At 42.5% G+C, this 24,690-nt stretch overlaps 1 protein-coding gene and 1 long non-coding RNA gene across 3 annotated transcripts in view; both read left to right on the forward strand.

Annotated features, from left to right (window-relative positions):
- TNFRSF21 (TNF receptor superfamily member 21) overlaps window positions 1-24,690 on the forward strand; it is a 73,390-nt gene that overhangs the window by 26,664 nt on the left and 22,036 nt on the right. For both annotated transcript variants that reach the window (XM_015136511.3, XM_077999823.1), the window contains exon 4: window positions 23,855-24,120. In XM_015136511.3, the coding sequence (XP_014991997.1) occupies window positions 23,855-24,120 (266 nt within the window). The remainder of the gene's footprint in view (window positions 1-23,854; window positions 24,121-24,690) is intronic.
- Window positions 6,984-9,641, forward strand: LOC114677598 (uncharacterized). The gene is made up of 3 exons (XR_003728960.2): window positions 6,984-7,136; window positions 9,211-9,274; window positions 9,506-9,641. It is a non-coding gene; the product is annotated as an uncharacterized LOC114677598 (long non-coding RNA).

A 24,690-nucleotide genomic window follows, 5' to 3' on the forward strand; every position in this document is an offset into this window, starting at 1 on the left:
TCTCGGCTCACTGCAACCTCCGCCTCCCAGGTTCAAGCAATTCTTCTGTCTCAGCCTCCCGAGTAGCTGGGATGACAGGCATGTGCTACCATGCCCAGCTAATTTTGTATTTTTAGTAGAGATGGGGTTTCTGCGTGTTGGTCAGGCTGGTCTCGAATTCCCAACCTCAGGTGATCTGCCTGCCTCGGCCTCCCAAAGTGCTGGGATTACAGGCATGAGCCACCTCCCCCAGCATTTTTTTTTAAAGCTTATCAGTTATTGTTGGTGTATTTTATGTGGCCCAAGACTATTCTTCTTCCAGTGTGGCTCAGGGAAGCCAAAAGATTGGACACCTATGATGTAAATGGTCAAAAGTCAAGTGAAAGTCGGACAGAGGCAAACATCCTAGTTGGGTCTTAGCAGTCTAATCCTGCATAAACTTGAATAAGACAACTATTTACTGGAAGCCTGTCTGGGGAAAGCTTCAATTGCCCCCTTCTTTTTAATTAAAAAAAAAAATCTTATTTGTACATATTTCCAAACTTTTGAAAAGTTGCAACAACAGTACAAAGAATACCTATATACCTGTGCCAACGTTTACCTATTATTAACATGTTGCTCTTTTGCTTTATCGTTTGCTCTCTCTACATAAAAAATACACCTATAGGGCCAGGTGCGGTGGCTCATGCCTGTAATCCCAGCACTTTGGGAGGCTGAGGCACACAGATCACCTGAGGTCAGGAGTTTGAGACTAGCCTGGCCAGCATGCCGAAACTCCGTATCTACTAAAAATACAATGATTAGCCAGGTGTGGTGGCACATGCCTATAGTACCAGCTCTTCAGGAGGCTGGGGCAGAAGAATTACTTAAACCTTGGAGGCAGAGGTTGCAGTGAGCCAAGATCATGCCATACACTCCAGCTGGGCCACAGAGTGAGACTTCATCTCAAAAAAAAAAAAAAAAACCACACACACACACACATAGATTTTATATTATAAAATATGCATTATAGAATAGCTTATTATACATTATATAACATGTAATATATAATACATAATTATGTACATATATACACATACATACATGGAAAAAATGTTTTTTCTTAATTATTTTATGGCCTTTTATCCCCTGATACTTTAGCATGTATTTCCTGACAATAAGACTATTCTCTGCAGAAAACATACTACAGTTTTCAACCTTAATAAATTTAGCAGGGTTACAATCCTTTGCCTTTCATTTGCCAATATTGTATGTTGACGCAATAACGCCCTTGGTAGATAATATACTTTTTTTCTCTAGTGTAGGATCCAGTCTAGGATCAGAATTGCATTAAACTGCCCTGTAAGTGGCTAGTCAGGATATTTGTTCTGTTGCAGATTTACCCAATTAGTAGAAAACAATGTGAACATCCTGGTAGATAATTAAATATCTGGAACTGTCCTCTCATTATTCACTTTATTACAAAAGCAACTCCGTTCCTTTAGTAGTTGCTTTTATAGATTAGATTATGATCAGCTACATTTTAAAACTCTCTTTTGCAGTCTGGTTTTTAAAATTCTTGAGAACACAGCAAGTGGTAGAGTAAAAACTGGTCCAGCAGCAGAAAGCAATTTAATATAATGATCTTAGATGTTCTTATGACCATAGTAACCTTATAAACTACTATGCCTGTGTCCTTAAAACAATATCCTACTTTGTAAAAATAATGGAAGTGCCAAATCAAACAAAGCCCGATCCTACCCTTCTGTGAAAGCAGTACCTCAGCAATGTGCTTTTCAAACTAAATTACAGTAGTTTCATTGAGGCATAACTGTCTCTTCCAATAGTTTAGGCTTGTTCCTCAGATTTTTGCATTGGGATATTTGTATTTAAGATGCTTTTCTAAGGAAAGTCTTTTCTTTCCAAATTGCTAGTCTCAAACATGCAACCGGGTAAAATCCTATTACAAAGAGAGGTTCTGTTTAGTAAAGCCATTGCAGGTGCTCAGAGTGGCTTCTAGAAACAGGGCTTTGTTGGTCTGATTGCACTGAGTTCTGGCCAGCAGATAATCCTGTATAATAAGATCTTTTCCTGGTCCTTGTCTATTTCACACTGAATTGTTCATGAGGATAAGGTGGGAAGGAAATGGCTTAGCCTTGGGTTGTTTTCTATCAGAGGTCTTACTTATCCCTGCCTACCCTCAGTAGAACAAGTCATGCTCCTGGATGCCATATAGATCCTCCGAACTCTGAAGCTAGGCCATTGGTTTCCGTCTTTCTTGCGAACAGAAACCTCTTTTATTATTCAGCTCTACTCATCCATCTTCATCTACCATGGACTTACAGTTTTTAAAGGTGAAAAACTTTAAAAGCTACAATCGTACTTTCATGGAGTCCTAGTATTGGAAACATAAGATGAGGCCTCACATGGCTAGGAGATGGAAGAATGAGGGTGCTGTGGTATTTTGTACGCTTTCTTCCTTTCTGAAGTCAGAGCAATTTTATGTTTGGTAGATGTTGGTATGTGTTTGGGGACTGGACTGTGGTTTCATGTAGTATATCTACTTCAGCAACAGGAATTGGAAGTACTTCAGAATGTTTATATACAAAATTATAGTTAAGAGGTTGAAGTGTCAGCAAGATAAGAATATTGTTGGCCGGGCGCGGTGGCTCAAGCCTGTAATCCCAGCACTTTGGGAGGCCGAGGCGGGTGGATCACGAGGTCAGGAGATCGAGACCATCCTGGCTAACATGGTGAAACCCTGTCTCTACTAAAAATACAAAAAACTAGCCGGGCGCGGTGGCGGGCGCCTGTAGTCCCAGCTACTCGGAGGCTGAGGCGGGAGAATGGCGTGAACCCGGGAGGCGGAGCTTGCAGTGAGCCGAGATCGCGCCACTGCACTCCAGCCTGGGTGACAGAGTGAGACTCCGTCTCAAAAAAAAAAAAAAAAAAAAAAAAAAAGAATATTGTTAATACTCAATTTGTCATGCTTTTATCATTTTTAAAAGATGTATTTCTTTATGTTGTATAACCTCAACATAATGGGGTAAGTGGCGGGGGAGTGTCCAAAAAGTTCAATTTAATTAAAAATTAAGGATATATGTGGATTCACATTAACCACTAGGTTACATGGAAAACATTTTTTATTTGATCTGTTTTGTCACAAAAGAACAAAAGTAAAGATAGTAGAACTTAATCCCTATACAATTGGCCATACATGGCACTAAGAAAAGTCACCAATGAGCTGAAAACACTTTGTTCATTTCCTTATAGCTATGGAGGCTACAAAAGTGTATTCCAGTCCCAACTGAAAAACAGTGTAGCTGAGAACAGAACCCAATTGCTGTTCGCTCATTGCTGTTTTTAATTTGTGCCGTTACTATTTCCCTTTTCCTTCTTTCTTCCTCTCCTTCCTCCCTTCCCTCCCCATTCTTCCTCCCTCTTTAACCATTTGAAAAAAGTAGGAAGTCTTGTTCTCAGCAACGAGTTGGCCTAGAAATTTAGAGGGGAAGTTTGACAAGCAGGTGAGGAGTAAGAATTGCCCTGAAAGTACTTATGGACAAAGAAGCTCTGCAAAGTGACTAAAGGAACAAAACATCGGCAGTTTCTGGCTTGGATCATATTTCCTTTTTCCTTCAGACTGTGAAGAAAAGTGAGGGAAAAAAGGTGGGAGACAAAGGAATCGGATATAGTTTAAACCTGCTCAGTTTCTGATTAGCACATTCTTCAGTGCTCTGCCTTGAGGAGACACTGCAGTAAGCATTTGTTAGAGACAGTGATCCCTCTCCACGTAGTTACATGAGGCACATGCCGTAGATAGGCAGCATCTCCTTTAAATCAGCTGCAACAGGGATTATGAAATCAGTCGGGGCAGGCACTGTTTCTCAAGCAGATTGTTTTGTACCCACTACAGCAAAAGGGCAAAGGTCTTATCCTGTAGAACTGGATTCTAAGATGCAATTTCTTCATTCCTTTAGCTCTCGCCATCTGTCACTGTTTAACTCTTTGTGGCTATGTGGTTTGTCTCCCCACATAGCTTCTAAGTTCTTAGAGAGAAGACATTGGGTCTTACTGTGTGTTTCCCTATGCCTGGAATAGGGCTCGAGGAGGGGTGGTCCAGAGCTAAGCTGGCACATATGGTAACCACTAGCGTCATGAGCTATTTAATTTAAAACTAAAATTAACTAAAGTTAAAAATTCAGCTCCTCAGTTGCACCAGCCACATCTTAAGTACTCAGTAGCCAGACATAGCTTGTGGTTACCATATTGGATAGGACAGATAGAGAACACTGCCATCATCATATAAAGTTCTCTTGGATAGCACTGGTGTACAGCACCCATAAATTAACTAATCTACATATACTTTTTAAGACCGTATTGTTTTAAAGACATTGCATTGGTTTTTTTCTTGTTGACTTATACTGATGTTGGTGTTAGGGATTTAAACGTAGAGACCTTCAGGTGGGTTCTTTATACTAAATTGCCATAGATGATAAGAATTATTTTTCAGAGCTAAAGGAGACTTCTATAACAGCACTGCCTTAATATACGCAAAAACTGACTAGGAAAAGATTGCTGACATCCCTTATCTGATTTGCTTATTTCAAAGTGAAACACATCAGCCAATGAACACTGGAGAGCAGGGTGATGCCAGGAGAGAGAACCCTGCTAATTCAAAGGCCAAGGCAGCTTTGTAAATGCTTGGGTGCTTATGTTTAACTAGTGTGGAAATGGATTGACCTTCAGTGACTTTAGACTTGGATGTAAATATATGCTGTCCAAAACAATATTTTCCCTAAGCTATCTATACCACGGGTCAGCAAGTTAAGAAGTATTTTAAGAGAATCTAGGAGATTTTTAGGATTACAGGTTGCAACTACTCCACTCTGTTTGAAAGTCAGTAGTATGAAGTGGCCAGAGACACCATGTAAATGATGGGTGTGGCTGTGTTCCAGCAAAGCTTTATTTGCAAGAACAGGTGGTTTGTCCTGCAGGCTGTCGTGTACCAGCATCTGGTCTACACCATAGACTGGTCATCTTTTAGCAGCTTCTTTTTCACCTTCTGCTGGCTTGCACAGCTTGGATAAACAGTCTGATTCTTGGAGACTTTCTCGAATTTCAACAGTTCGAGCTCAGTTTTTCCTCTAGCAGTAACTGTTTCTAAGTCTGCTGAAGGGTTAAGTAACAAAGGAGAACCATCAGCTATGAGTGGGAGCAAGGAAAAGGTGGCAGCTGTCCTTGTATTTTCCTTTAAAAATTGTTCTATGCTTCCTCCATCTCCTAACAGATGTCAGCTTTCACCGGGAGAGCTCCATCTTATGTATGGGTCCACCTCACAGGTGTACATGCCATGTACCTGCTACAATTCATCTCTTTGCCAAACTGGAGCCATAGAGAAGAGAGGAGGGGGTCTGGGAAAGCTGAGGTTCAGATCTGTTCTGCTACTAAAAGACTGGATGATCTCAGGCAAGGCACTTCCTCTCTTTTCATCTCATCTTTCTTTGCAAAATCAGGAGACTTGAACCCATCACAGAAGGGCCACCAGATTTTGATCAGTGTGACAGTTTATTTGTGCCTTACCTGAGTGTGCCTACTGTCTTGCTGGTTTCTATCAGGAAAAACATTGGCCTGAGGGGTCCTGCAATGTGCTGTAGGGTGGAGAACACTGCGCTGCTAGTCAGAGGGAAGAGACCACGCTCAATGCCAACCTGAAGCCACAGAAGGATTGTGTGCTCACTGCAACATGAAAGCACTTTCCCCCAGGTTTATGAGAGTGTGAGGGCAGGTTAGTGAAAATTTCTATTTAAATTAGGTCACAAGGTCCTCCTTTGGAGGAGAAGAGGTGCTCTGATTTTTATAATTTTCAGCTTTTCTGCTCTCGTTTCTCCCCATCTTTGTGGTTTTATCTACCTTTTGCCTTTGATGTTGGTGACCAACAGATGGGGTTTTGGTGCAAATGACCTTTTGTTGGTATTCATTTCTGTTTGTTAGTTTTCCTTCTAACAGTCAGGTCCCTCAGCTGCAGGTCTGTTGGAGTTTGCTGGAGGTTCCCTCCAGACCCTGTTTGCCTGGGTATCACCAGCGGAAGTTGCAGAACAGCAAATATTGCAGAACAGCAAATATTGCTGCCTGATCCTTCCTCTGGAAGCTTTATCCTAGGGGGCAGCTGCCTTTATGAGGTGTCTGTTGGCCCCTACTGGGAGGTGACTCCCAGTTAGGCTACATGGGGGTCAGGGACCCTCTTGAGAAGGCAGTCTGTCCCTTCTCAGAGCTCATATGCCATGCTAGGAGAACCACTTCTCTCTTCAGAGCTGTCAGACAGGGACGTTTAAGTCTGTAGAAGTTGTCTGTGGCCTTTTGTTCAGCTATGCCCTGCCCACAGAGGTGGAGTCTAGAGGAAGCAGGCTTTTTGAGCTGTGGTGGGGTCTGCCCAGTTCGAGCTTACTGGCTGCTTTGTTTACCTACTCAAGCCTCAGCAATGGCAGATGTCCCTCCCCCAGCCAGGCTGCCACCTCGCAGTTCGATCTTAGATTGCTGCAGTAGCAGTGAGCAAAGCTCTGTGGGTGTGGCACCCGCTGAGCCAGGCATGGGAGAGAATCTCGTCTGCCGGTTGCTAAGACCTTGGGAAAAGTGCAGTATTTGGGCAGAAGTGTCCTGTTTTTCCCGGTTGTCTGTCAGGGCCTTCTATTGGTTAGGAAAGGGAAATCCCCTGACCCCTTGTGCTTCCCAGGCGAGGCAATGCCCCGTCCTGCTTCAGCTTGCCCTCCATGGGCTGCACCCACTGTCCAACCAGTCCCTGTGAGATGAACCAGGTACCTCAGTTGGAAATGTAGAGATCACCCATCTTCTGCATCGATCACGCTGGGAACCGCAGACCGGAGCTGTTCCTATTCGGCCATCTTGATCCTACTTCCGAATGTGAGATATTTTTGTAGTAATTGAAATTGAGCAGTTATTATAGAACTAGTAATGTCTTGAGTCTTTCATTCCCTTCAAGTGTGTAACCAAAAATTATAATATTCTAGCATGCAGCCTGATTGTAAAGGAATGGAAAAGTCCTATCCAAAGGTTTCATCCATCTCTGAATATTTATGATGAGGGACACTTTGGTTTCATATGAGCCAAGGAGCCCCAGCCATAAACAGAACTCCTGAGAACAACCTTGCATTGGTCACAAGGTGGGTCACGAGGTATTTACATACCTAGTAAATGCTTTACTTGCTTTGGAAAAGTTGCTCAATTCTTGTATGGGCTGGTAAGAGGTCAACAGGTCATATCCACCTGTAGAGAGTAGCCAGCTTCTGGGATACACATGTCCTGGAAGTAAAACCCTCCCAGTCTCTTAAGTATTAATAAATAGGTGCAGGTTTTGGCTATACTGGAAATTCTTCTTAACTTTAGTATTTCTGATCATGGCTTATTAGTGTGAACATGACTCTCCCCAGTAAAAACTTCCTTAAATTACATGTTTACCACAGATCAGTGAATCTTTGTAATTTGTTGGGACTACGTGCTTAAATTTTACAAGATAACATAAAAGTGATTCTTGCAAATGGAGAAAACTGTCACTCATATATGGGTGGAGGCCGGGGTTATAGAAATAATTTATTTCACTTCTAGAAAGGCAATGTCCACATCTGGTTTCACATGCAGGTTACAGGCTAAGTGCTCTGCTGGGAAGAAGGTGGCTTTCCAGGGGCCCAGGTAGACCTCTTGTCCACAGGGTATATTTTTAGCTATGACAACCAAATTTCTTCCTGGAAAAATGAGAGATATTAAATTAGAGAGGAATTATTCGCTGTCTTAGATGATATTTCTCCCTCTTTGTTCTGCTTTTTGGTGTATTATCTCTTGGTTGAGAGTTATTGTTATCTATAGGTTGCATTATTTGCCTAAATAGAAGCTAAATGTCTGCCCAATTCTGAATTAGTTGGAATTTGGCTAAAGCAGGGAAATACATTATATGAAGTAAACATGCTATCCTACTCTGAAATGATGGAGGGAAGTTTGGGATAAGTTTGTAACCAGGTTCACTCTTAAGGGATCTCAGGGGAAAGGAAAAACTAGAAAATAATCTTTAAAAAGACTTGTTATTCGACTGCTTAACTTGTGATGTTTTTATTTAATTATATATATTTGAACACCATGTTCAAGGCACTGTTCCAGGACTAGGGCTTATTAGGCTTTAGTAACGTAGTGCTTGTTTTCATTTTATTTTTTGGAAAATTTACAAGTTGGAGAGCAATGAAGATCATGGGGAATGTGTGTGTGTGTGTGTGTGTGTGTGTGTGTCTGTGTGTGTGTTTGTATGTAAGTCAGGGTTAGAAGAGATTCACTTAGTCCATTCCTCTCATTATACTGAGGATGAAGCTGAGGCACAGGAAGGAAGGGTGACTTGCCCGAAGTCACATGGCCAGTAGGGTTAGAGGGAAGCCAAGGCCTGGCTCTCTAATTCCCGAGACAGTGCTCTTTATATTTGACATGTTGCTTTCCTGGTCAAAGGACTGCAGGGTTCTTCTGCTCAGTGCAGAGGACATTCTGGTTTGTAAACAATTACTCAAGTTTCTTGAATGAGAAAACACACAGGCGATGCAAAAACCTAGAAGATAAATGAGGATACTGGAGACTGAGGTTAGGGAAGCAAAGGAATGAAGGAACATAGCCCTTTGGCCCTTATCAGGGGCATAGGGTAGATGAGGAGGCAGGGATGGAAGGCGTGTCTCAGAGCTTGACCTGCTATCTCCCCCTGGATAACCTGGGTGACACTGGTAATGGTCCCCAGATGATAATCAAGCCAGAAGGGGAAGTGGTATGTGTCTACCTTTGATGAGCATCTTTTACCTGGATGATTTCAGGCTGCGGGAGGTGAAAGAACTGGTGGCTGTGAGATAAATTAGGTGATCTTGGCTCCAGGTGAAAGCAACTTAAAGGAATTCTTAAACTCTTTCAACATGCATGAAACCTTCCCACCTTTCTCTTGAAGAGACAAAGGTATTCTTCTTCATGTCTCCTTTCCTTGAACCCTCTTAGAGACTTGAGCACCTTTCTGGCTGCTTTTGACATTCTCTGACTTTAACTCAGTTTTACTTGAAAATATTCTCGTCCAGGATAAATCTATAAGAAAGTTCCTCTAGGAGAGCCTTATTATTGGTGAGGGAAGGGAGAGAATAATACTTCCTGTTTGCTGAATGCTTATGATGTGCCAGGCACTGTTCTGTGGGATTTATATATATTTTCTTGTTGAATTCTCAGAATAATCTTATGATGTCAGGATCATGCCAATTTTACACGAGGAGCAGTGGCACAGGAAGATAAAGTAAGTTGACTAAGGCCACACCGCGAGTCAGTGGTGAGCCGGGACTGGCTCTCAGGCATATGGTTTTGGATCCGGAGCTGGGAACTAGTGCATACACTGCATCTCACTCTTACCTTTCCATCCTTTGGTGAAGGAGGAGTGGAGGTGTGGACAGACGCTTGAAACCTAGACCATCACAAATACACTGTTGCAACATATTTCTCCTCAATTTCTACTTGTTTCCCTTTCTAGGACCCCATGATGAGGAGTGGGGGTTGATGGAGAGACATATTCAAGAGATTTATATTCAAAGAAGCAACCAAGATTCAGAAAGATGGGGTTGATAATTGTTTACTTCACCCTGGGAGGCAGCATAGTGCAGTGAAAGGTGAGGGCTATGCGTCAGATATACTTGGGTTTTGAATATCAGTCCTGTCTATGCCATGGTACCGAGCCTGTGTCTCACCTGTAATGTGGGCGTGACTCCTATCTCATGGGATGTCTGTGCAGATTGATTGATATAATATGTAACATTGATAAAATTGCCAGGTTGGTTGCCCCTTTTTCTTCCCCACAAGGTCAGGGAGATGAGCCATACTGAAGCATTCATGGAGAGCTGAGGTCAGGCGGAGGGACATTATATCTGATTTTCAACCCAAGTAGAAATCTGTCTAGGGTCAAAATTTATAATGAGTCACATAGGCCAGAAGTGGTTGCAGAGGCAACAACTGCACTAGGAACTTTGACTATAAAATGCCTTAAAGATTGACCAGTACAAGAAGAGTGGAAAAGAAAATCAGAGTGTGAGGCCAAGTATGGTGACTCATGCCTATAATCCCAGCACTTTAGGAGGCTGGGGCCTGATCACTTGAGGTCAGGAGTTCGAGAACAGCCTGGCCAACGTGGTGAAACCCCATCTCTACTAAAAAATACAAAAATTAGCTGGGCGTGATGGTGTGTGCCTCTAGTCTCAGCTACTCAGGAGGCTGAGGCAGGAGAACCACTGGAACTTGGGAGGCAGAGGTTACAGTGAGCCGAGATCTCACTACTGCACTCCAGCCTGGGTGACAGAATGAGACTTCATCTCAACAAAAAAAAGAAAAAAAAGAAAAAAGAAAATCAGACTGTGGCATGGGTAGTCTGACTAACAATATTAGAGGCTGGAAGGAAGGAAATTTACTCACACGGGGCTGCTTTTGCAGGATGGGTGGCACCTGCTAAGTTGATGGGTGCAGCCTTGGGAGGCGAAAGAAGGGAATATTCTGTGTACCAGTGAAAAAGCAAACCTGCTCATTGGGAGATGTGTGGAGTGGGGCAGCATTGGCTCGGGAGGGAAGCTGTGCAGAGAGAAGGACCCCGTGGGCCTGATTTTGCTCACCTTAATGATAAAGGTCTTGGATTCAAATATTTGTAATGTCTCTTTTCATCTTAAAATCCTTCTCTTCGGAGATGCAAAAACTGAAACTTGCAGTTGGAAACAACCTACAACCAACCCCTTCTGTATTTTAGGATTGAAATTCAAATACTAAGTTAAAGTACAGACCAGCTGGCTTGGTGGTCGAACCTCTTATTAGCATAACTTTGATGTCTCAATTTGAATGTAAAGAGTGTTCTTTGGGGAAATAACGCTGCTTAACAACCAAGACATAATTTGCTTAGCGTACTTATTTATATATTGAATTAAGTTATATTTTAGGACTTGAATTTCTGGTGATAACATTTCTTATTTCTTCCATTCTATCCCTTATCCACAGTGTACTACTCAAGCAAAGCAAATCATAACATCCCTCTTTCCCTAGCAAACCAGCAAAAATGGTTTACTCAATAACAGCCCAGTTCAGAGTTCTAAGTTCCTATGAATCCCAACCACAGGCTTAGAAAAAAATGTTTCCTTCCTTCCCCAAGTGTGATTCCTCTTTTAGGATTGGTCAAATGTGGGAGAATTTGTCTTTATTGGGGGTTGTGAACAAAACCCATCTCCCAGACTCAAAACCCTGCAGACTTCTCCCTCTTTCTAGGGTAAGTAGTAAGGGCCAGTCCAATAGTGGGAGTACATTTGCAACGCAGTGCAGTTGTAGGAGTCGAATTGCATATTTCTTATACAAAGATTTCCTAGAGGTTTCAGTGGTTAGGTGACAGAAGTTGATCAACTGTAAACTGTGCTGTGGATATATTTGAACAATATTAATAAACTCTTCAATCAAGTATCAGGAATAGCTTAAGAAAACTTTCATCTGAATCATTAAAACCACCATATGCAGTGTTTGGAAATGAACAAATCAAGTGTGTTAGGGATGATATGTTAGCACTTTGCCACTTTGGTTTTGCTTAAAATGAAGTTATGGGGTGTTTGTTACTACCAGCATAGGCAAGATCAGGAGGTGATTTGGAATGCAAAGATGACATAAAATGTGATTACTGTGATATACATTTTTAACCTTTATAGGAAAGGCTCCTTCTGCTACATTGTTTTCACATTCTACTTTTCTTTAACAAAGATTGATATGCTTCCTGAGTGCCATGTCCTGTTCTAAGTTTTTATAAATATCAACTCCATTTTCATAACCCTATAAGGAAGGCCACTACTATTCCTATTTTACAGATGGGGAAACTGAGGTTTGAAGAGTAACTTCCCCAAGGTCACATAGCTAGGAAGTAGCAGTGCCAGGTTTTAAAGTCAGGCACTGATCTGACGCTAGACACTGTCCCTTAATGATCAGAATCTGGATTTTCCCATAAATTACTTGGTGCTAGAAAGGTCTAACCTTTTGTGGTTGATTTAAAAAACAAAACAAAACAAAAAAAACCAAAACTGCTCAATCAAGAAAAAAATTATTTACCTTAGCAAAGCCCAGCTTGTTCTGAAATAAAACGCCTACAAAATTGTCATCAGCAGTAAATTTTCCTCTGTAGAAATCACTCAGATTTCCTACTTGTTCAGAAATTACTTGAAATAGAAAAATTCTAAAGCCAGACACCCAATGGCTGAAGGCTCTACAAGGCTGTTTTAAGAAATAGAGGCTGTTTCAAGTCAGAGGTAATGGAGTCCTTCTAATCTGAACTCACTTCTGTTGAACTTGATGTTTTTCTCAGCACCAGACAGCAGTGGCAACAGCAGCAGCAGTTGCTGCAACCAAAGCAGCTTTCCCTCCTTTGCCAGGTAGACTTTTAGACTAAAAATTCCAGACAGTCATCCTGTCTGTCAGCCCGAATTTCCTATGGGAAGTAGGCTTGAAGTGTAAACAGCAGGAAGCCAGGCTGAAAGGAGCAGGTTATTCCCTTTAAGAGGCTGCTGTGTCCTAGTGTTCCAGCTCCGGGCTGATGGCCGCAGTCATCCGCAGTCATTTTCCAGCGGCGGGGTTGGACTGTTCTCACCCCCACCCCCATCCCACTGCCTTTTCCACCTCTGAGTCCAGGAACGCCATTTCCAGTAGACAGCACCTTTCTCTTTAACCTCTTAGGGTGTTTGAGGATTATAAAGCACACAAAACTGTTGGCAGGAAAAAAGCCTCTCATGGTTGTAGCCTAAAAAGCATTATCTTATGCACAAGGTGGCCAGAGGCATGGCCTTTGACTTTGGAAGTCAGAGACTGTTATTCTCCTCAGACCCGCCCTCTAGTGACTTTGTTCTCTAGCCTTTAGGGTGAAGCTATTAATTAATTAATTTATTATTTTTTGAGACAGAGTCTTGCTCTGTTGCCCAGGCTGGAGTGCAGTGGTGTGATCTCGGCTCACTGCAACCTCTGCCTCCCAGGTTCAAGTGATTCTTCTGCCTCAGCCTCCTGAGTATCTGGGACCACCATGCCCAGCTAATTTTTGTATTTTTAGTAGAGACAGGGTTTTGCCATGTTAGCCAGACTGGTCTCAAACTCCTGATCTCTTGGTCTCCCAAAGTGCTGGGATTACAGGTGTGAACCACTGTGCCCGACCTAAGGTATTTATTTTTAAAATGTATATGTCACTCTCTGTTTTAACTAACAGCTTTTAAATTTAAGCTGTTTCGGATATTGAAAAGCAAATCAGCATTTCCCCCACATAGGACTCAAATACAAATAGAAAAAATACATCTAAAAATGTATGTCCTTGAGTCAACCTGGTCAGGTATTACATAAGCAGATTTTGCAGAAGAGGAGGAATTTCTGGAATTCTGCTGATGTTCTTCACGAGTAATTGGTGGCTAACATTGCAATGTATGTATAGAATTTGACATATTAGGCTTATTGATGATGTGTCAAATTTTAACGAATAGGTGAATTCAAATGTATAAGTAAAAAAAACCTCTTACTATATTTCACCAAATCTGAGACACAGTTAACTGTGAGACATACCACTCTTTTATACACCACTAAGGAGAAAAAGGAAACACTACAAACAAACTATGAAAAGGCATTGATTAAAATATACATTCAGGTGTCTTAGAATTAGTAAATATGGCGATCTTTCAGCTGCAGTCTCACCTTTTTTCCATAGAGTCTGACAACATGATTCTAACGCCACTTTTCAGTTCTCAGTTTTCCTCTGCTTGGCCTATTGGGCAGCAGTTGACACTCTTACCTCCCTTTTCCTTGAAACACCTTCTTCCCTTTGCCTCCAAAACACCACGTTGTCCTGGTTTTCCTCCTCCATCTTGGGCTTTTTCTTCTCTGTCTCCATGGCGGGTTCCTCCTCATTTTCCTGACCTCTAAACAGTGGAGAGCTCCAGAACTCAGTGCTTGCACCTCTTTTCAATGTACACACTCTCTCCCTTGGTGACCCACAACTTTAAATACCATCTATCTGCTGGTAATTCCCAAGTGCGTATTCCAGCCTGGATCTTTTACCTGAACTCACTATAGAAATATGCTCCTGCCTGCTTGACAGACCCGGATGTTTAACAGGCACCTCCTGCTTAAGATGTCTAACACCAAATTCCAAACCATACCTCCACATCAATTGCCCATCACAGAAAGTGGTCCCCTGCCTTCCACTTGCTCAGGCCGAAACCTTAGCATCCTTGATTCCTTTATTACATTCTTGCCCCATATTTGACTCATTAGCCAATCCTGTCTGTCAGCTCTACCTTCAAAATACATGCAGAAGTCCACCATCTCCCATCACCTCCACGGACACCACTTTGGCCTAGACCATTATTACCTCTGCTGGATTACTGCTGTGGCCTCTAACTGGTTGCTCCATTTTTATCTGTGCCCCCTTCAGTGTATTCTTGACCTAACACCTGGAATGATATCATTTAAATGTAAAGTCAGACTGTGTCATTTCTCTCCCCAAGGTCTCCAGTGACTTTCTGTTGAATGCAGAGTAGCAACTTAAAGGCCAGATGTGATTTGCACTCTCCCAACTCCAATTTTTTCTCTCTCTGTGACTCCTACTGGTCCCTCTGCCTGGCCCACTTGCTCCAGCCATGCCAGCCTTCCTGCTCCATCTTGTCCATGCCAATACCCTTCCTGCCATTGCACCTGCTGCTCCCTTTGCCCAGAACCCTCTTTCTGCAGATAATCTGCACAGCTTTCTCCATTAAGGGCTTGATGCTACCTCTGTGAGGCTTCTCTTAGATGTGGCAGCCCCATCACCTTCTACCCTATCCTCTTTCCCTGCTTTGCTTTTCTCCTTAGCTCTCCTCCCTATCTAACACCACTTATGTTTTATTACTTCCCCACAATGGAACGTAGCCTTCACAAAGAAAGGGATTTTGTTTCACTTGGCATTTGTTCACTGCCATGAAAAGTGCCTGTACCTAGAAAAGTGTCTGGCACAAAGTAGATGCTCAATAAATTTTTGTTGAATGAATAAGTTAACAGCTTCAGGTATTTGGGATAGCTTCAAAAACAGGCTGAGATAAAGAGGAAGGAGGGATGTTTTTGTTTTGTTTTTTGCCCAGTGGAATGAAATAAAAGATTATTCGTTTTCCTCGCAGTATCAGTGATATTTCTTCCATTTGGAAAATTGTCTACTGTTTTGATAGTCTATCATGGGAAAACATGTTGTCCATTTACTTCAAGAGATCTTTGCACAGTGTTTTTTGTTTTTTCATTTTCTTTTTCTTTCTTAATAGTCCCCAGGGTTCATCTGAGCTTACGGTTATTGTCTATTAAACCTTCAACCAGATAGTGATAAATTCTGCTTCAGAAATAATTTTTTTGCAGCTAAAGTAAAATCTAAACAGATCTTCTAACTTTTACACCTCAATTAGGAAAGGACTATTTTTAACCTGGGGCATACATAGTTCCCAGCACTAATAAAGCAGTTTCCTCTGTAGTGGATGTACTGGAAGTTACTGCTGTTGGTACACAAATTTTTAACCACGCTATGGTATACTGGTTACTATGAATCACAGGTACATGTGGGTATGTTGCTTTTAGGAACACTTACTCTGTTATTAGGCCGGAGAGACTGCAGCTTGGACAGCTGATCCCAGCAGAAGGATTCTGCTGCAGTGGGAGAATCTGGGAGAACTTCCCCGCTTGTGAGCTTTGACCACTAAAGTGGATGCAGTGGATTACTCTCAATGGGAAGAGGCCACTGGCAGAGGGAGAGGCCCTTGTACAAGAACGGGGTTCCTGGGAGCCCAGGTTTCACCCATTGGTGAGCACAGAACACCATAGAACCGTTGTTCTTTCGTCTCATTATTGTAGAGGCTGGAGATCTGGCAGGGCCACAAGGCTAGGGTGTGTGTGGGCCTGGGGCCACTCAGGTTCTCAGTGGCTTAGGTTACAGAAGCTGAGGAGATGACAGATGGTGAGGAGACTCAGTTAAGAGGATAGAGATGACAAAAAAAAAAAAAAGGCTCTCATCCATTCATCCAAAGATATTTGTGGTATTCCTCTGATAAGTTCTGGGGATACTGCTAGTCAAAGCAGTGTGGACTTGGGCTTGGCCTCAAAGGCACCTTTGAGGACGTGACCATTGTATGTGGAACATCGATTCCAGTAATGTTAAAGCCAGGCTTTTATTCCAATTTCTGACTTTGACATATGTTGCTTTCTATATTTGCTGTATGTGCTGTGGCCATCTTTGTCCCTGTATCTGCAGCTTGTAAGGTTATGGACACAGTGCTTGCCTACTAGGAGCATGTCTTTTGAGGAGGTTTGGGGGGGTGTTAGAAGGGAGGTTGTCTTGAGTTCATGTCTCCCATCTTCCATGTGTACATCTCAGGAGACTGCTGTGTGTGTGTTGAGAAACTGGCACAGGGATAACTGTGGAGTCATCTGTCCTGGGAGGAGGTTGTGTATTAATTGCCTCCCTGGGAATTTTCTCATTATTTATCCCTTTACAACTCTCTTTCTAGAAGAATAATGAGAACTGACATTACGTGTAACAAAATGTATTGGGGGTGCCTGAATCTTTTTATAGGATGAGTTTGATACCATCAAAAAGTTTATAAACCTATCTCTTAGATGCACCCATTCTGCATGAAGCGTGGTTGTGCAGCATGAAACTGAGTGCTATGTTGTGTAGTTCCGGGCAGCCTTTGCTTCCTCCGACTTTGTCTTCACTGTCCTTTATACTTCTTCCAAGGAAGGCTTTGATATGGTTTCTCAGTGATGACATTCATTTCAGATATTTATCTCCACGAGGAAAACAGCCTTCATATTTTCTCTAGTTACAAAGGTCAATATGGGTTTTTATTAAAAGAGAAGGAACCCCTTTTTGCATCCTGAAGCTGATATTCAGCTTTTAAAAAATGAGCTTCAAATTAGGATTGTCCCCCAGATAATATGTAATTCAAGATTTTCTACTGCACTGGAAATTGCCATTTCTTCCATAATAACCAGTTTATCAGCTCATACCTCAGTTCTTGAGCTCTCTGGCTGGGGATCAGGTCAGTACCAGCTCGCTTGGAAGAAGCCATTGAGTATGGCTGTGATGGCCTGCATGTGGCAGACGTGGTGGCAGCAGCATTTTTCCTTCCACATTTCCCCTCCTGTGGATGACTTCAGCGATCTCCTAACGTGTACGTGTGAGGTTCCAAGAAACACAGGAAGCCGGGAGTCTGGTGCTTGGCTCCATTGTTTAGCACCAGTAATCCCGATGCTAAAACCTGTGTTTGTATAGAACTCTTCCCATCTTTTAGGTTCATTGACCCAATGACACTTGTCCAGGCAAAAATGGAGGGGCAGGGGAAGGAGAGCTGAACTGTACTGACGTGCCACCCTAGGAGTCTTTAATGCTTGATCGCATAAATCTCCTTAACCACTCTACCAGATAAGAGGTGGTGTTTCTATTTCACTTAAGTGAAAAGTGAAATCTGAGAGGTTGCCATTTGCCCAGGGTCACACAACTAACAAGTCACAAAGCTGGAGTTTGAAACCATGTCTTGCAACTACTACCGATGATCTTCCCACTACCTGATCCTTCCCATCCTCGTACTTTTCTCCAGGGGCCAGGGCCACCTTCTCAGACAGTTCCTGACTATTAGAGCCTCGGATGTATAGGGCTTGACTCCTTTGATGACCTCCCCAGAAACTTCATCCATTCTCCAGAACTCCAGGATCTGGCACCAAGGGAAAAGGCAATGTTGGCAGGGCACGGTGGCTCACATCCGTAATCCCAGCATTTTGGGAAGCCTAGGCAGGTGGATCACTTGGGGCCAGGAGATCGAGACCAGTCTGGCCAACATGATGAAACCCTGTCTCTAGTAAAAATACAAAAATTAGCTGGGCGTGGTGGTGCACACCTGTAGTTCTAGCTACTCGGGAGCCTGAGGCCGGAGAATCTCTTGAACCCAGGAGGTGGAGGTTGCAGTGAGCCAAGATTGCACCACTGCACTGCAGTCCAGCCTGGGTGACTGAGTGAGACTCTGTCTCACACACAGAAAAAGAGGCAACGTGATGTTCTATGCCCCTGTCTATCAGCCCTCCAGTGGGTTGAGGGTTGTGCTACTTTTCAACGTAAGGAAAAAGACACTTGGCACCACATCCAGTTAAACAATTTAGATCAATTCAACACAGCCACTGTCACCAATTTTGATGAAAACTCTGGGAACTCCAATGGGACAGACGACTGGGCATCCGGCCAAGCAGAGAGGTGGTCTCCATGTCACTGTCATTTCACATTGAGGTTAATAATTGGAGTGGGAACTTTCATTGTCTTCTGAGTGTGGTTTCTTTTCTTTGAATGAAATGCTTTTCTAAATCTTTATGCTGTTTGACAGTCCTACCCAAGGTCTCTTTAAATTGCTGTCATTGCAGGGGCTGGAGAACTACAGCCTGTGGGCCATATCCAGCCTACTTTTTTTGTAAATGGAGTTTTATTAGAACACAGCCACATTCATCTGTGGTGTTGGTGGCTGCTTTCATGCTCCAACAGAGATGGGGAGTCATGACAGAGACTGTATGGTTTTCAAAGCCTCAAATATTTACTGCTGTCCTTACAGGAAAAGTTTGCTGACTTCTCTCTTTCTCTCTCTTTTTCTCTTTCTTTTAGGGTATCATAGATTTAAAGAAAGGAAATAAAGGGTGCGGTGGCTCATGCCTGTTGTCCCAGCACTTTGGGAGGCTGAGGTGGGCAGATCACTTGAGGTCAGGAGTTTGAGACCAGCCTGGCCAACATGGCGAAACCCCGTCTCTACTAAAAATACAAAAATTATCCGGGCATGGTGGTGCGCACCTGTAGTCCCAGGTACTAGGGAGGCTGAGGTGGGAGTTGAACCCAGGAGGCAGAGGCTGCAGTGAGCCGAGATCACAAGAAAAGAAATAAAGTCCCTGGGGAAACTGTTCCAGTGTCTATTAGGTGGTGCGAAAATTACTGTGGTCTTTGCCATTTTGGTGACCAAAAAAAAAAAAAACCACAATTACTTTTTTTTGAGACAGAGTTTTACTCTGTTGCTTAAGCTGGAGTGCAGTGGTACAATCCTGGCTCATTACAACCTCTGTCTCTCAGGTTCAAGCGATTCTCCTGCCTCAGCCTCCTGAGTAGCTGGGATTACAGGTGTGCACCACCATATCTGGCTAATTTTTTGTATTTTTAGTAGAGACAGGGTTTCACTATGTTGGCCAGGCTGGTCACGAACTCCTGAATCAAGGATCCACTCACCTTATCCTCCCAAAGAATTACAGGCATAAGCCACCCGCCCAGCCTGCGATTGCTTTTGCACCAACATATACTTGGTCAATAATAACAGACCAGGAGGCAGCACACACACTGTGGCCAGCCTTGAGTGCATTCATCCTAGGCTGGATGGCCATTCCTGAGGAGAGTAATTCCAGCAAATAATAATGTTCCTCCACTACATCATATTCCCTATTAACCACTACTGAGACACCACTAACTGGGTGGGTGACCCGGACTAGTCACCAACCCCTCTGCATGCGATTTCCTTGCCAACAAAATTGAACACTTAATCGTGTGTATTTATAAAGTATATATAAACACATCTTATATATGTGTGTGTTATATATGTGTATGTTATATAGACAGTTTAAAAAGGAATAGTAAAATAAATCTCAAATACAAGTAATAACATGAAAAGAAAACCCATTTCTCCACTGTCCAGCCTAGGAAACAGAACTTTATGAATACCTTTGAAATCCCTTCTGTACTCCTTCCCCTCCCCAAAGAGGTAACTATCTCAATTTGGCAAATCATCCTCCTGTTTTTCTATGTAGTTGATTGTTTTCTTTTGCCTAACACTTTTTCCTAAACAAAGAAGGCATTCAAAGCCCCAGTCTGGTCTCCTCACTGGGGTTTTGTGATAATGTGCTAGACTAAAAGGTTGGTATCCCCTCAGGAAGTCATTGATTTATCTTTGATTTATCAACTCCATGGAGGGAGAGGACAGCAGTAAAGAACATTGGCGACCCCAATCAGTTCATGGAGTTGACCTCACGTTTTCATAGTAGAGAATCTAGTTGAGAGAGAGAATAAGATGAAACCTGATTCGTAGACCTTAAATTTAGCTTCCAGTCCATTTTAGTTTATGGGAAATCTCATTGTATCTATTCTTTGTGGGGTTTTTTTTCTTTCTTTATTTTGTGCCTTAAAAAAAGGATAAATACAGTACTGGGTTTTGGAAGAAGGAGTGGTTGTTAAACTTAAACCTTTTAAACTCTGTAATTACTTCGTAAAGGCCGTGTATTTGCATCTGAAATGTATTGAGCCTTAAGTTTAGTGCTCTGTATGTGGAGCTTTCATAATGATGGGATCACTTCCAAAAATAAATTAACTCTATAGAAAATGTTAATCAGCTTATCCCCAGTGACCCTAGTGAGTTTCTCCATTGTACACATGAGGAAATGGACATGACAGTTAGAGGTTTGCCCAAAGCCACTGTCATTGGCATTATGAGGATTTAAGCAATGGTCCTACTTACCAGAAAACGCGGTCATGTTTTCATGTAAGACACTGTGGGCCTTAGTCAAATTGATCTAAATTAAGATTCAGGGACTAACAAGACTTGGTGTTTGGAAGAGTCTACCACATCAACCACAAAGAGCTGGCTTATTCCTTAAAGCTACCTGCAGGGTTTTAAATCGGATATGGGTTTTCTGAGGAGTCTATTTGCTTGAAATCAAAAACTCTGTATCTGACTAAGCATTGCTCAGAAAACTGAAAAGCAATTGGTTCAAGTAACGTCACACTGCCAGGGAAAACTGTGAGAAGTACAGTAATGACTCAATTTGTGGCGTCCTTTTTTTATTTTTTGTGGCAATCTACATTTTTTTTTTTTTTTTTTTTTAGATAGAGTCTCCCTCTTTTGCCCAGACTGGAGTGCAATTGTGTAATCTTGGCTCTGCAACCTCCATCTCTGGGGCTCAAGCAATCCTCCCACCTCCGTCTCCCAAGTAGCTGGGACTGTAGGCCTATGCCACCACACCCGGCTAATTTTTATATTTTTTGTAGAAATGGATTTTCACCATGTTGCCCATGATGGTCTCGAACTCCTGGACTCAAGTGATCCACTTGCCTCAACCTCCCAAAGTGCTGCATTAGAGGTGTGAGCCACCCTACCCAGCCAGCATTCTACTTTTATAGTTGACAAGAAAACAGCCTTCTACTAGGAACTTATTTTTGAAAACCATTTTCAGTGGATTGGTTCAGGATGTGTATACAGCCTTCCACATCATCTGCCTCAGTAGGATTGCTCGGCAGAGTAAGAATGCATGTTGAGGAGCCACAGTGTCCTTCGTTTTTACAGACATTTTTATAATTATTATTGTTTTTATTGGCAATAATTGACAGCTCATTTTATAAATATTTTTCTGAACAACTGATGGATGCAAAAAAATTTTTTTTTCTAGGAAACCTTTGACTGAGAAATCAGAACAGTAAGCCCCTCTTTATTCTTCTTTTTTCCTTTCTCTTCTAAGCCTCACTTGGGAATGTGACCCTATTTTTTTATTGATTAGTAAATATTTTTAAGATATTGTTAACTAGAACAGCTATGTTATCAGGGCAAGTGAGCATGGCCTCATTCAAAGACATGATATTGGCCAGGTGCGGTGGCTCACACCTGTAATCCCAGCATTTTGGGAGGCCGAGGCAGGCGGATCACCTGAGGTCAGGAGTTCGAGACCAGCCTGGCCAACACAATGAAACCTCATCTCTACTAAAAATACAAAAACTAGCTAGGTGTGGTGGCAGGTATCTGTAATCCCAGCTACTTGGGAGGGTGATGCAGGAGAATCCCTTGAACTCAGGAGGCCTAGGTTGCAATGAGCCGAGATTGTGCCATTGCACTCCAGCCTAGGTGACAAGAGCAAAACTTCATCTAAAAAAAAAAAACAAAGATATGACATTGATTCAGAGGACTTACTCACCCATTGTAGTAAAATACCAGAACCCTTACTATAAGGGTGATATATGCACCCCACATGTAAATCCTGGCAAAGCCGATGGTAATTGCAGAGAGAAGATACCGTAAAGAGAGACACCAAACTGAGCTACTCAGGGAGAGCCTCGCCTCACGAAGGGTTGGTGCCAGGTGCTTATCCTGAGTTTTTGGATCTTGAGATTTGATTTTTGCAATTCACCAGTTTCATCATCACCATTTCATCTGTTCATCAGATCTGGGGACCACAAATGCACACTCACTGGGTTTTCAAGTGACTGCTGAGCCAGAATAACAATATATTGAATCACTGGGGACAGCTGTCTGTCAGAATAACCAATCATGGTCATTTATAAGCCAAGGCATTTCCTTCCTCTTGGAAGGTGCCATCAATATTGTCACATTTCATAGTGGTTACACATACAGGATTTCAATTGCAAACCTGGTGAGTTGGGTTCAATAACCAACTCAACTACCTTTGTGATATTGGGCCAGTAGCCTAACTTTTCTAAGTGTATTTTTTTTTCTTACCTGTGTAATTGAAATATTAATGCCTTATAAAGATGTTCAGTGAGCTAATGCCTTAACATAATACCTGGAAGATAACAGCTATTGTTATTACACTGTCCTTTTGGCTGCTGTCTTCATTATAACTATGCAAGTCAAGTTGGAAGACTGAATAATGAATTAGAAAATTGCTTGTTGAACATGACTTTGAACACAAGTTAGGTGTTCTTCAGGAATGCTTCCATTGGCCTGGAACAGCTGAGCACACTGTCAGTTGATATAAAGGACACCATTCCCAGAACTTGAACACCTTTTACCTAGACAGTGCTGGGTAAAGTCCATTGCAGTTTTAATTTGCAGCTTCCCTTTTTCTAAATGCCATGAAGTCACCATGTTTTTTAGATGGGAGCCTCTAATTTACTTGGTTACTGTTGTATTTAGTACAGTAGTTAAGTTTTCGATTATGCACTATTCTGAGTAATGTGGTCACATCTCACGGTCCTGTACCATCCTGCTCTGTACTGCTGGGGAAGGGAATCATCCCTTTGTCCCGCATATCCATGATGGAGACCTCACCTGCCTGTGAGTCACTTAGTAGCCGTCTAGGTTATCAGATTGACTGTCTCGGTACTGGTACCACAGTGCCTGTGTTCAAGTCACCCTTATTTTACTTAATAATGGCCCAAAACTCAAGAGGAATGATGCTGACAATTTGGATATGCCAGCGGCCATAAAGTGCTTCCTTTAAGTGAAAATGTGAAAGTTCCCTACTTAATAAGAAAAGAACTTAAAGTATAATAATAATAATAATAATAAAAGGGAAAAAAAAGCCAATTGTATGCTGAGGTTGCTAAGATCTACAAGAAGAAGGAATCTTCTATCCACGACATTGTGAAGAAGGAAAAATAAATTCATGCATAGTGTGTAAAGGGCTGTGTACCATCCATGGCTTCAGGCATCCACTGGGGATCTTGGAACTTATCCACCCCTCTCCTTCAACAAGGGTGGATTACTACAGTAACAGAAATCACTGTGAATACCTTATTTGGGTTTGGCTTTCAAAACATCGTTTTGGGTCTGATTTATTATAATTCCGTGATCGCTCCTTCTTCTGGTTCCGCACTCAGGAAGTGAAATTTGTATGAGGGTACCAGCTAGTCCACAAGATGAGCTGCTTGTGCCAAGTGCTTAAGGGAGGCAATGCATTCCTTTGACACAGGGCGATAGGAAAGCGTGCCTCTTCTAGTCATTCATTAAAACAGAGCTGCCTTAGATAAGAAGCTTTCCTTACAAGCCCTCATTTGTTTTTTATTTTTTCTCTGGTGTAGGTATCGACATCCTGAAGCTTGTAGCAGCCCAAGTGGGAAGCCAGTGGAAAGATATCTATCAGTTTCTCTGCAATGCCAGTGAGAGGGAAGTTGCTGCTTTCTCCAACGGGTACACAGCCGACCACGAGCGGGCCTACGCAGCTCTGCAGCACTGGACCATCCGGGGACCCGAGGCCAGCCTCGCCCAGCTAATTAGCGCCCTGCGCCAGCACCGGAGAAACGATGTTGTGGAGAAGATTCGTGGGCTGATGGAAGACACCACCCAGGTAATGGAGCCCTGGTTGTGTGTCTTTACCACTGACCTATTGCCCCTATGCTTCAAATTTTATCAGTTGTATGAGAACAAAGAAAAATAACATATTCGGTGGATAGGCGCACACACACGCACCCTAACTTCTAGGATGGGGGTTCTCAGTGGCCGTCCATTAGAATCATCTAGAAAACTTTTAAAAAAATACTGATGCTCAGACCCTACCTGCAGACCAGTCACATCAGAATCTCCAGGAGGCAGAGTATGAATCATTATTTTTAAAAGCTCTCTGTTACCCCATTTACCATATCATTTTGCGTGGCACACTTTGAACAAAACCAGGAAAATACGCTTTTTACTACACCCGCCTCTCCTCCAGAGGGTGTTTTTGTGAAGTGGCTTATGAAAGCAGCATTCTCGCATCCTGAGGATGCAGGTGGTGCTAGCAGCAGTTGATGACAGAACTGATTCTCCTCCTTGGGTTGTTCGTGGAGCACATCAGATGGGAACTGAAGGGACCCAGGAGTGTGATTTCTTTATAGCCAATGAACCCTGGCTTTGGAGCCAGACAACACTGGATTTAACT

Source organism: Macaca mulatta, chromosome 4, assembly GCF_049350105.2.
Source record: "Macaca mulatta isolate MMU2019108-1 chromosome 4, T2T-MMU8v2.0, whole genome shotgun sequence".
NCBI lineage: Eukaryota > Metazoa > Chordata > Mammalia > Primates > Cercopithecidae > Macaca > Macaca mulatta.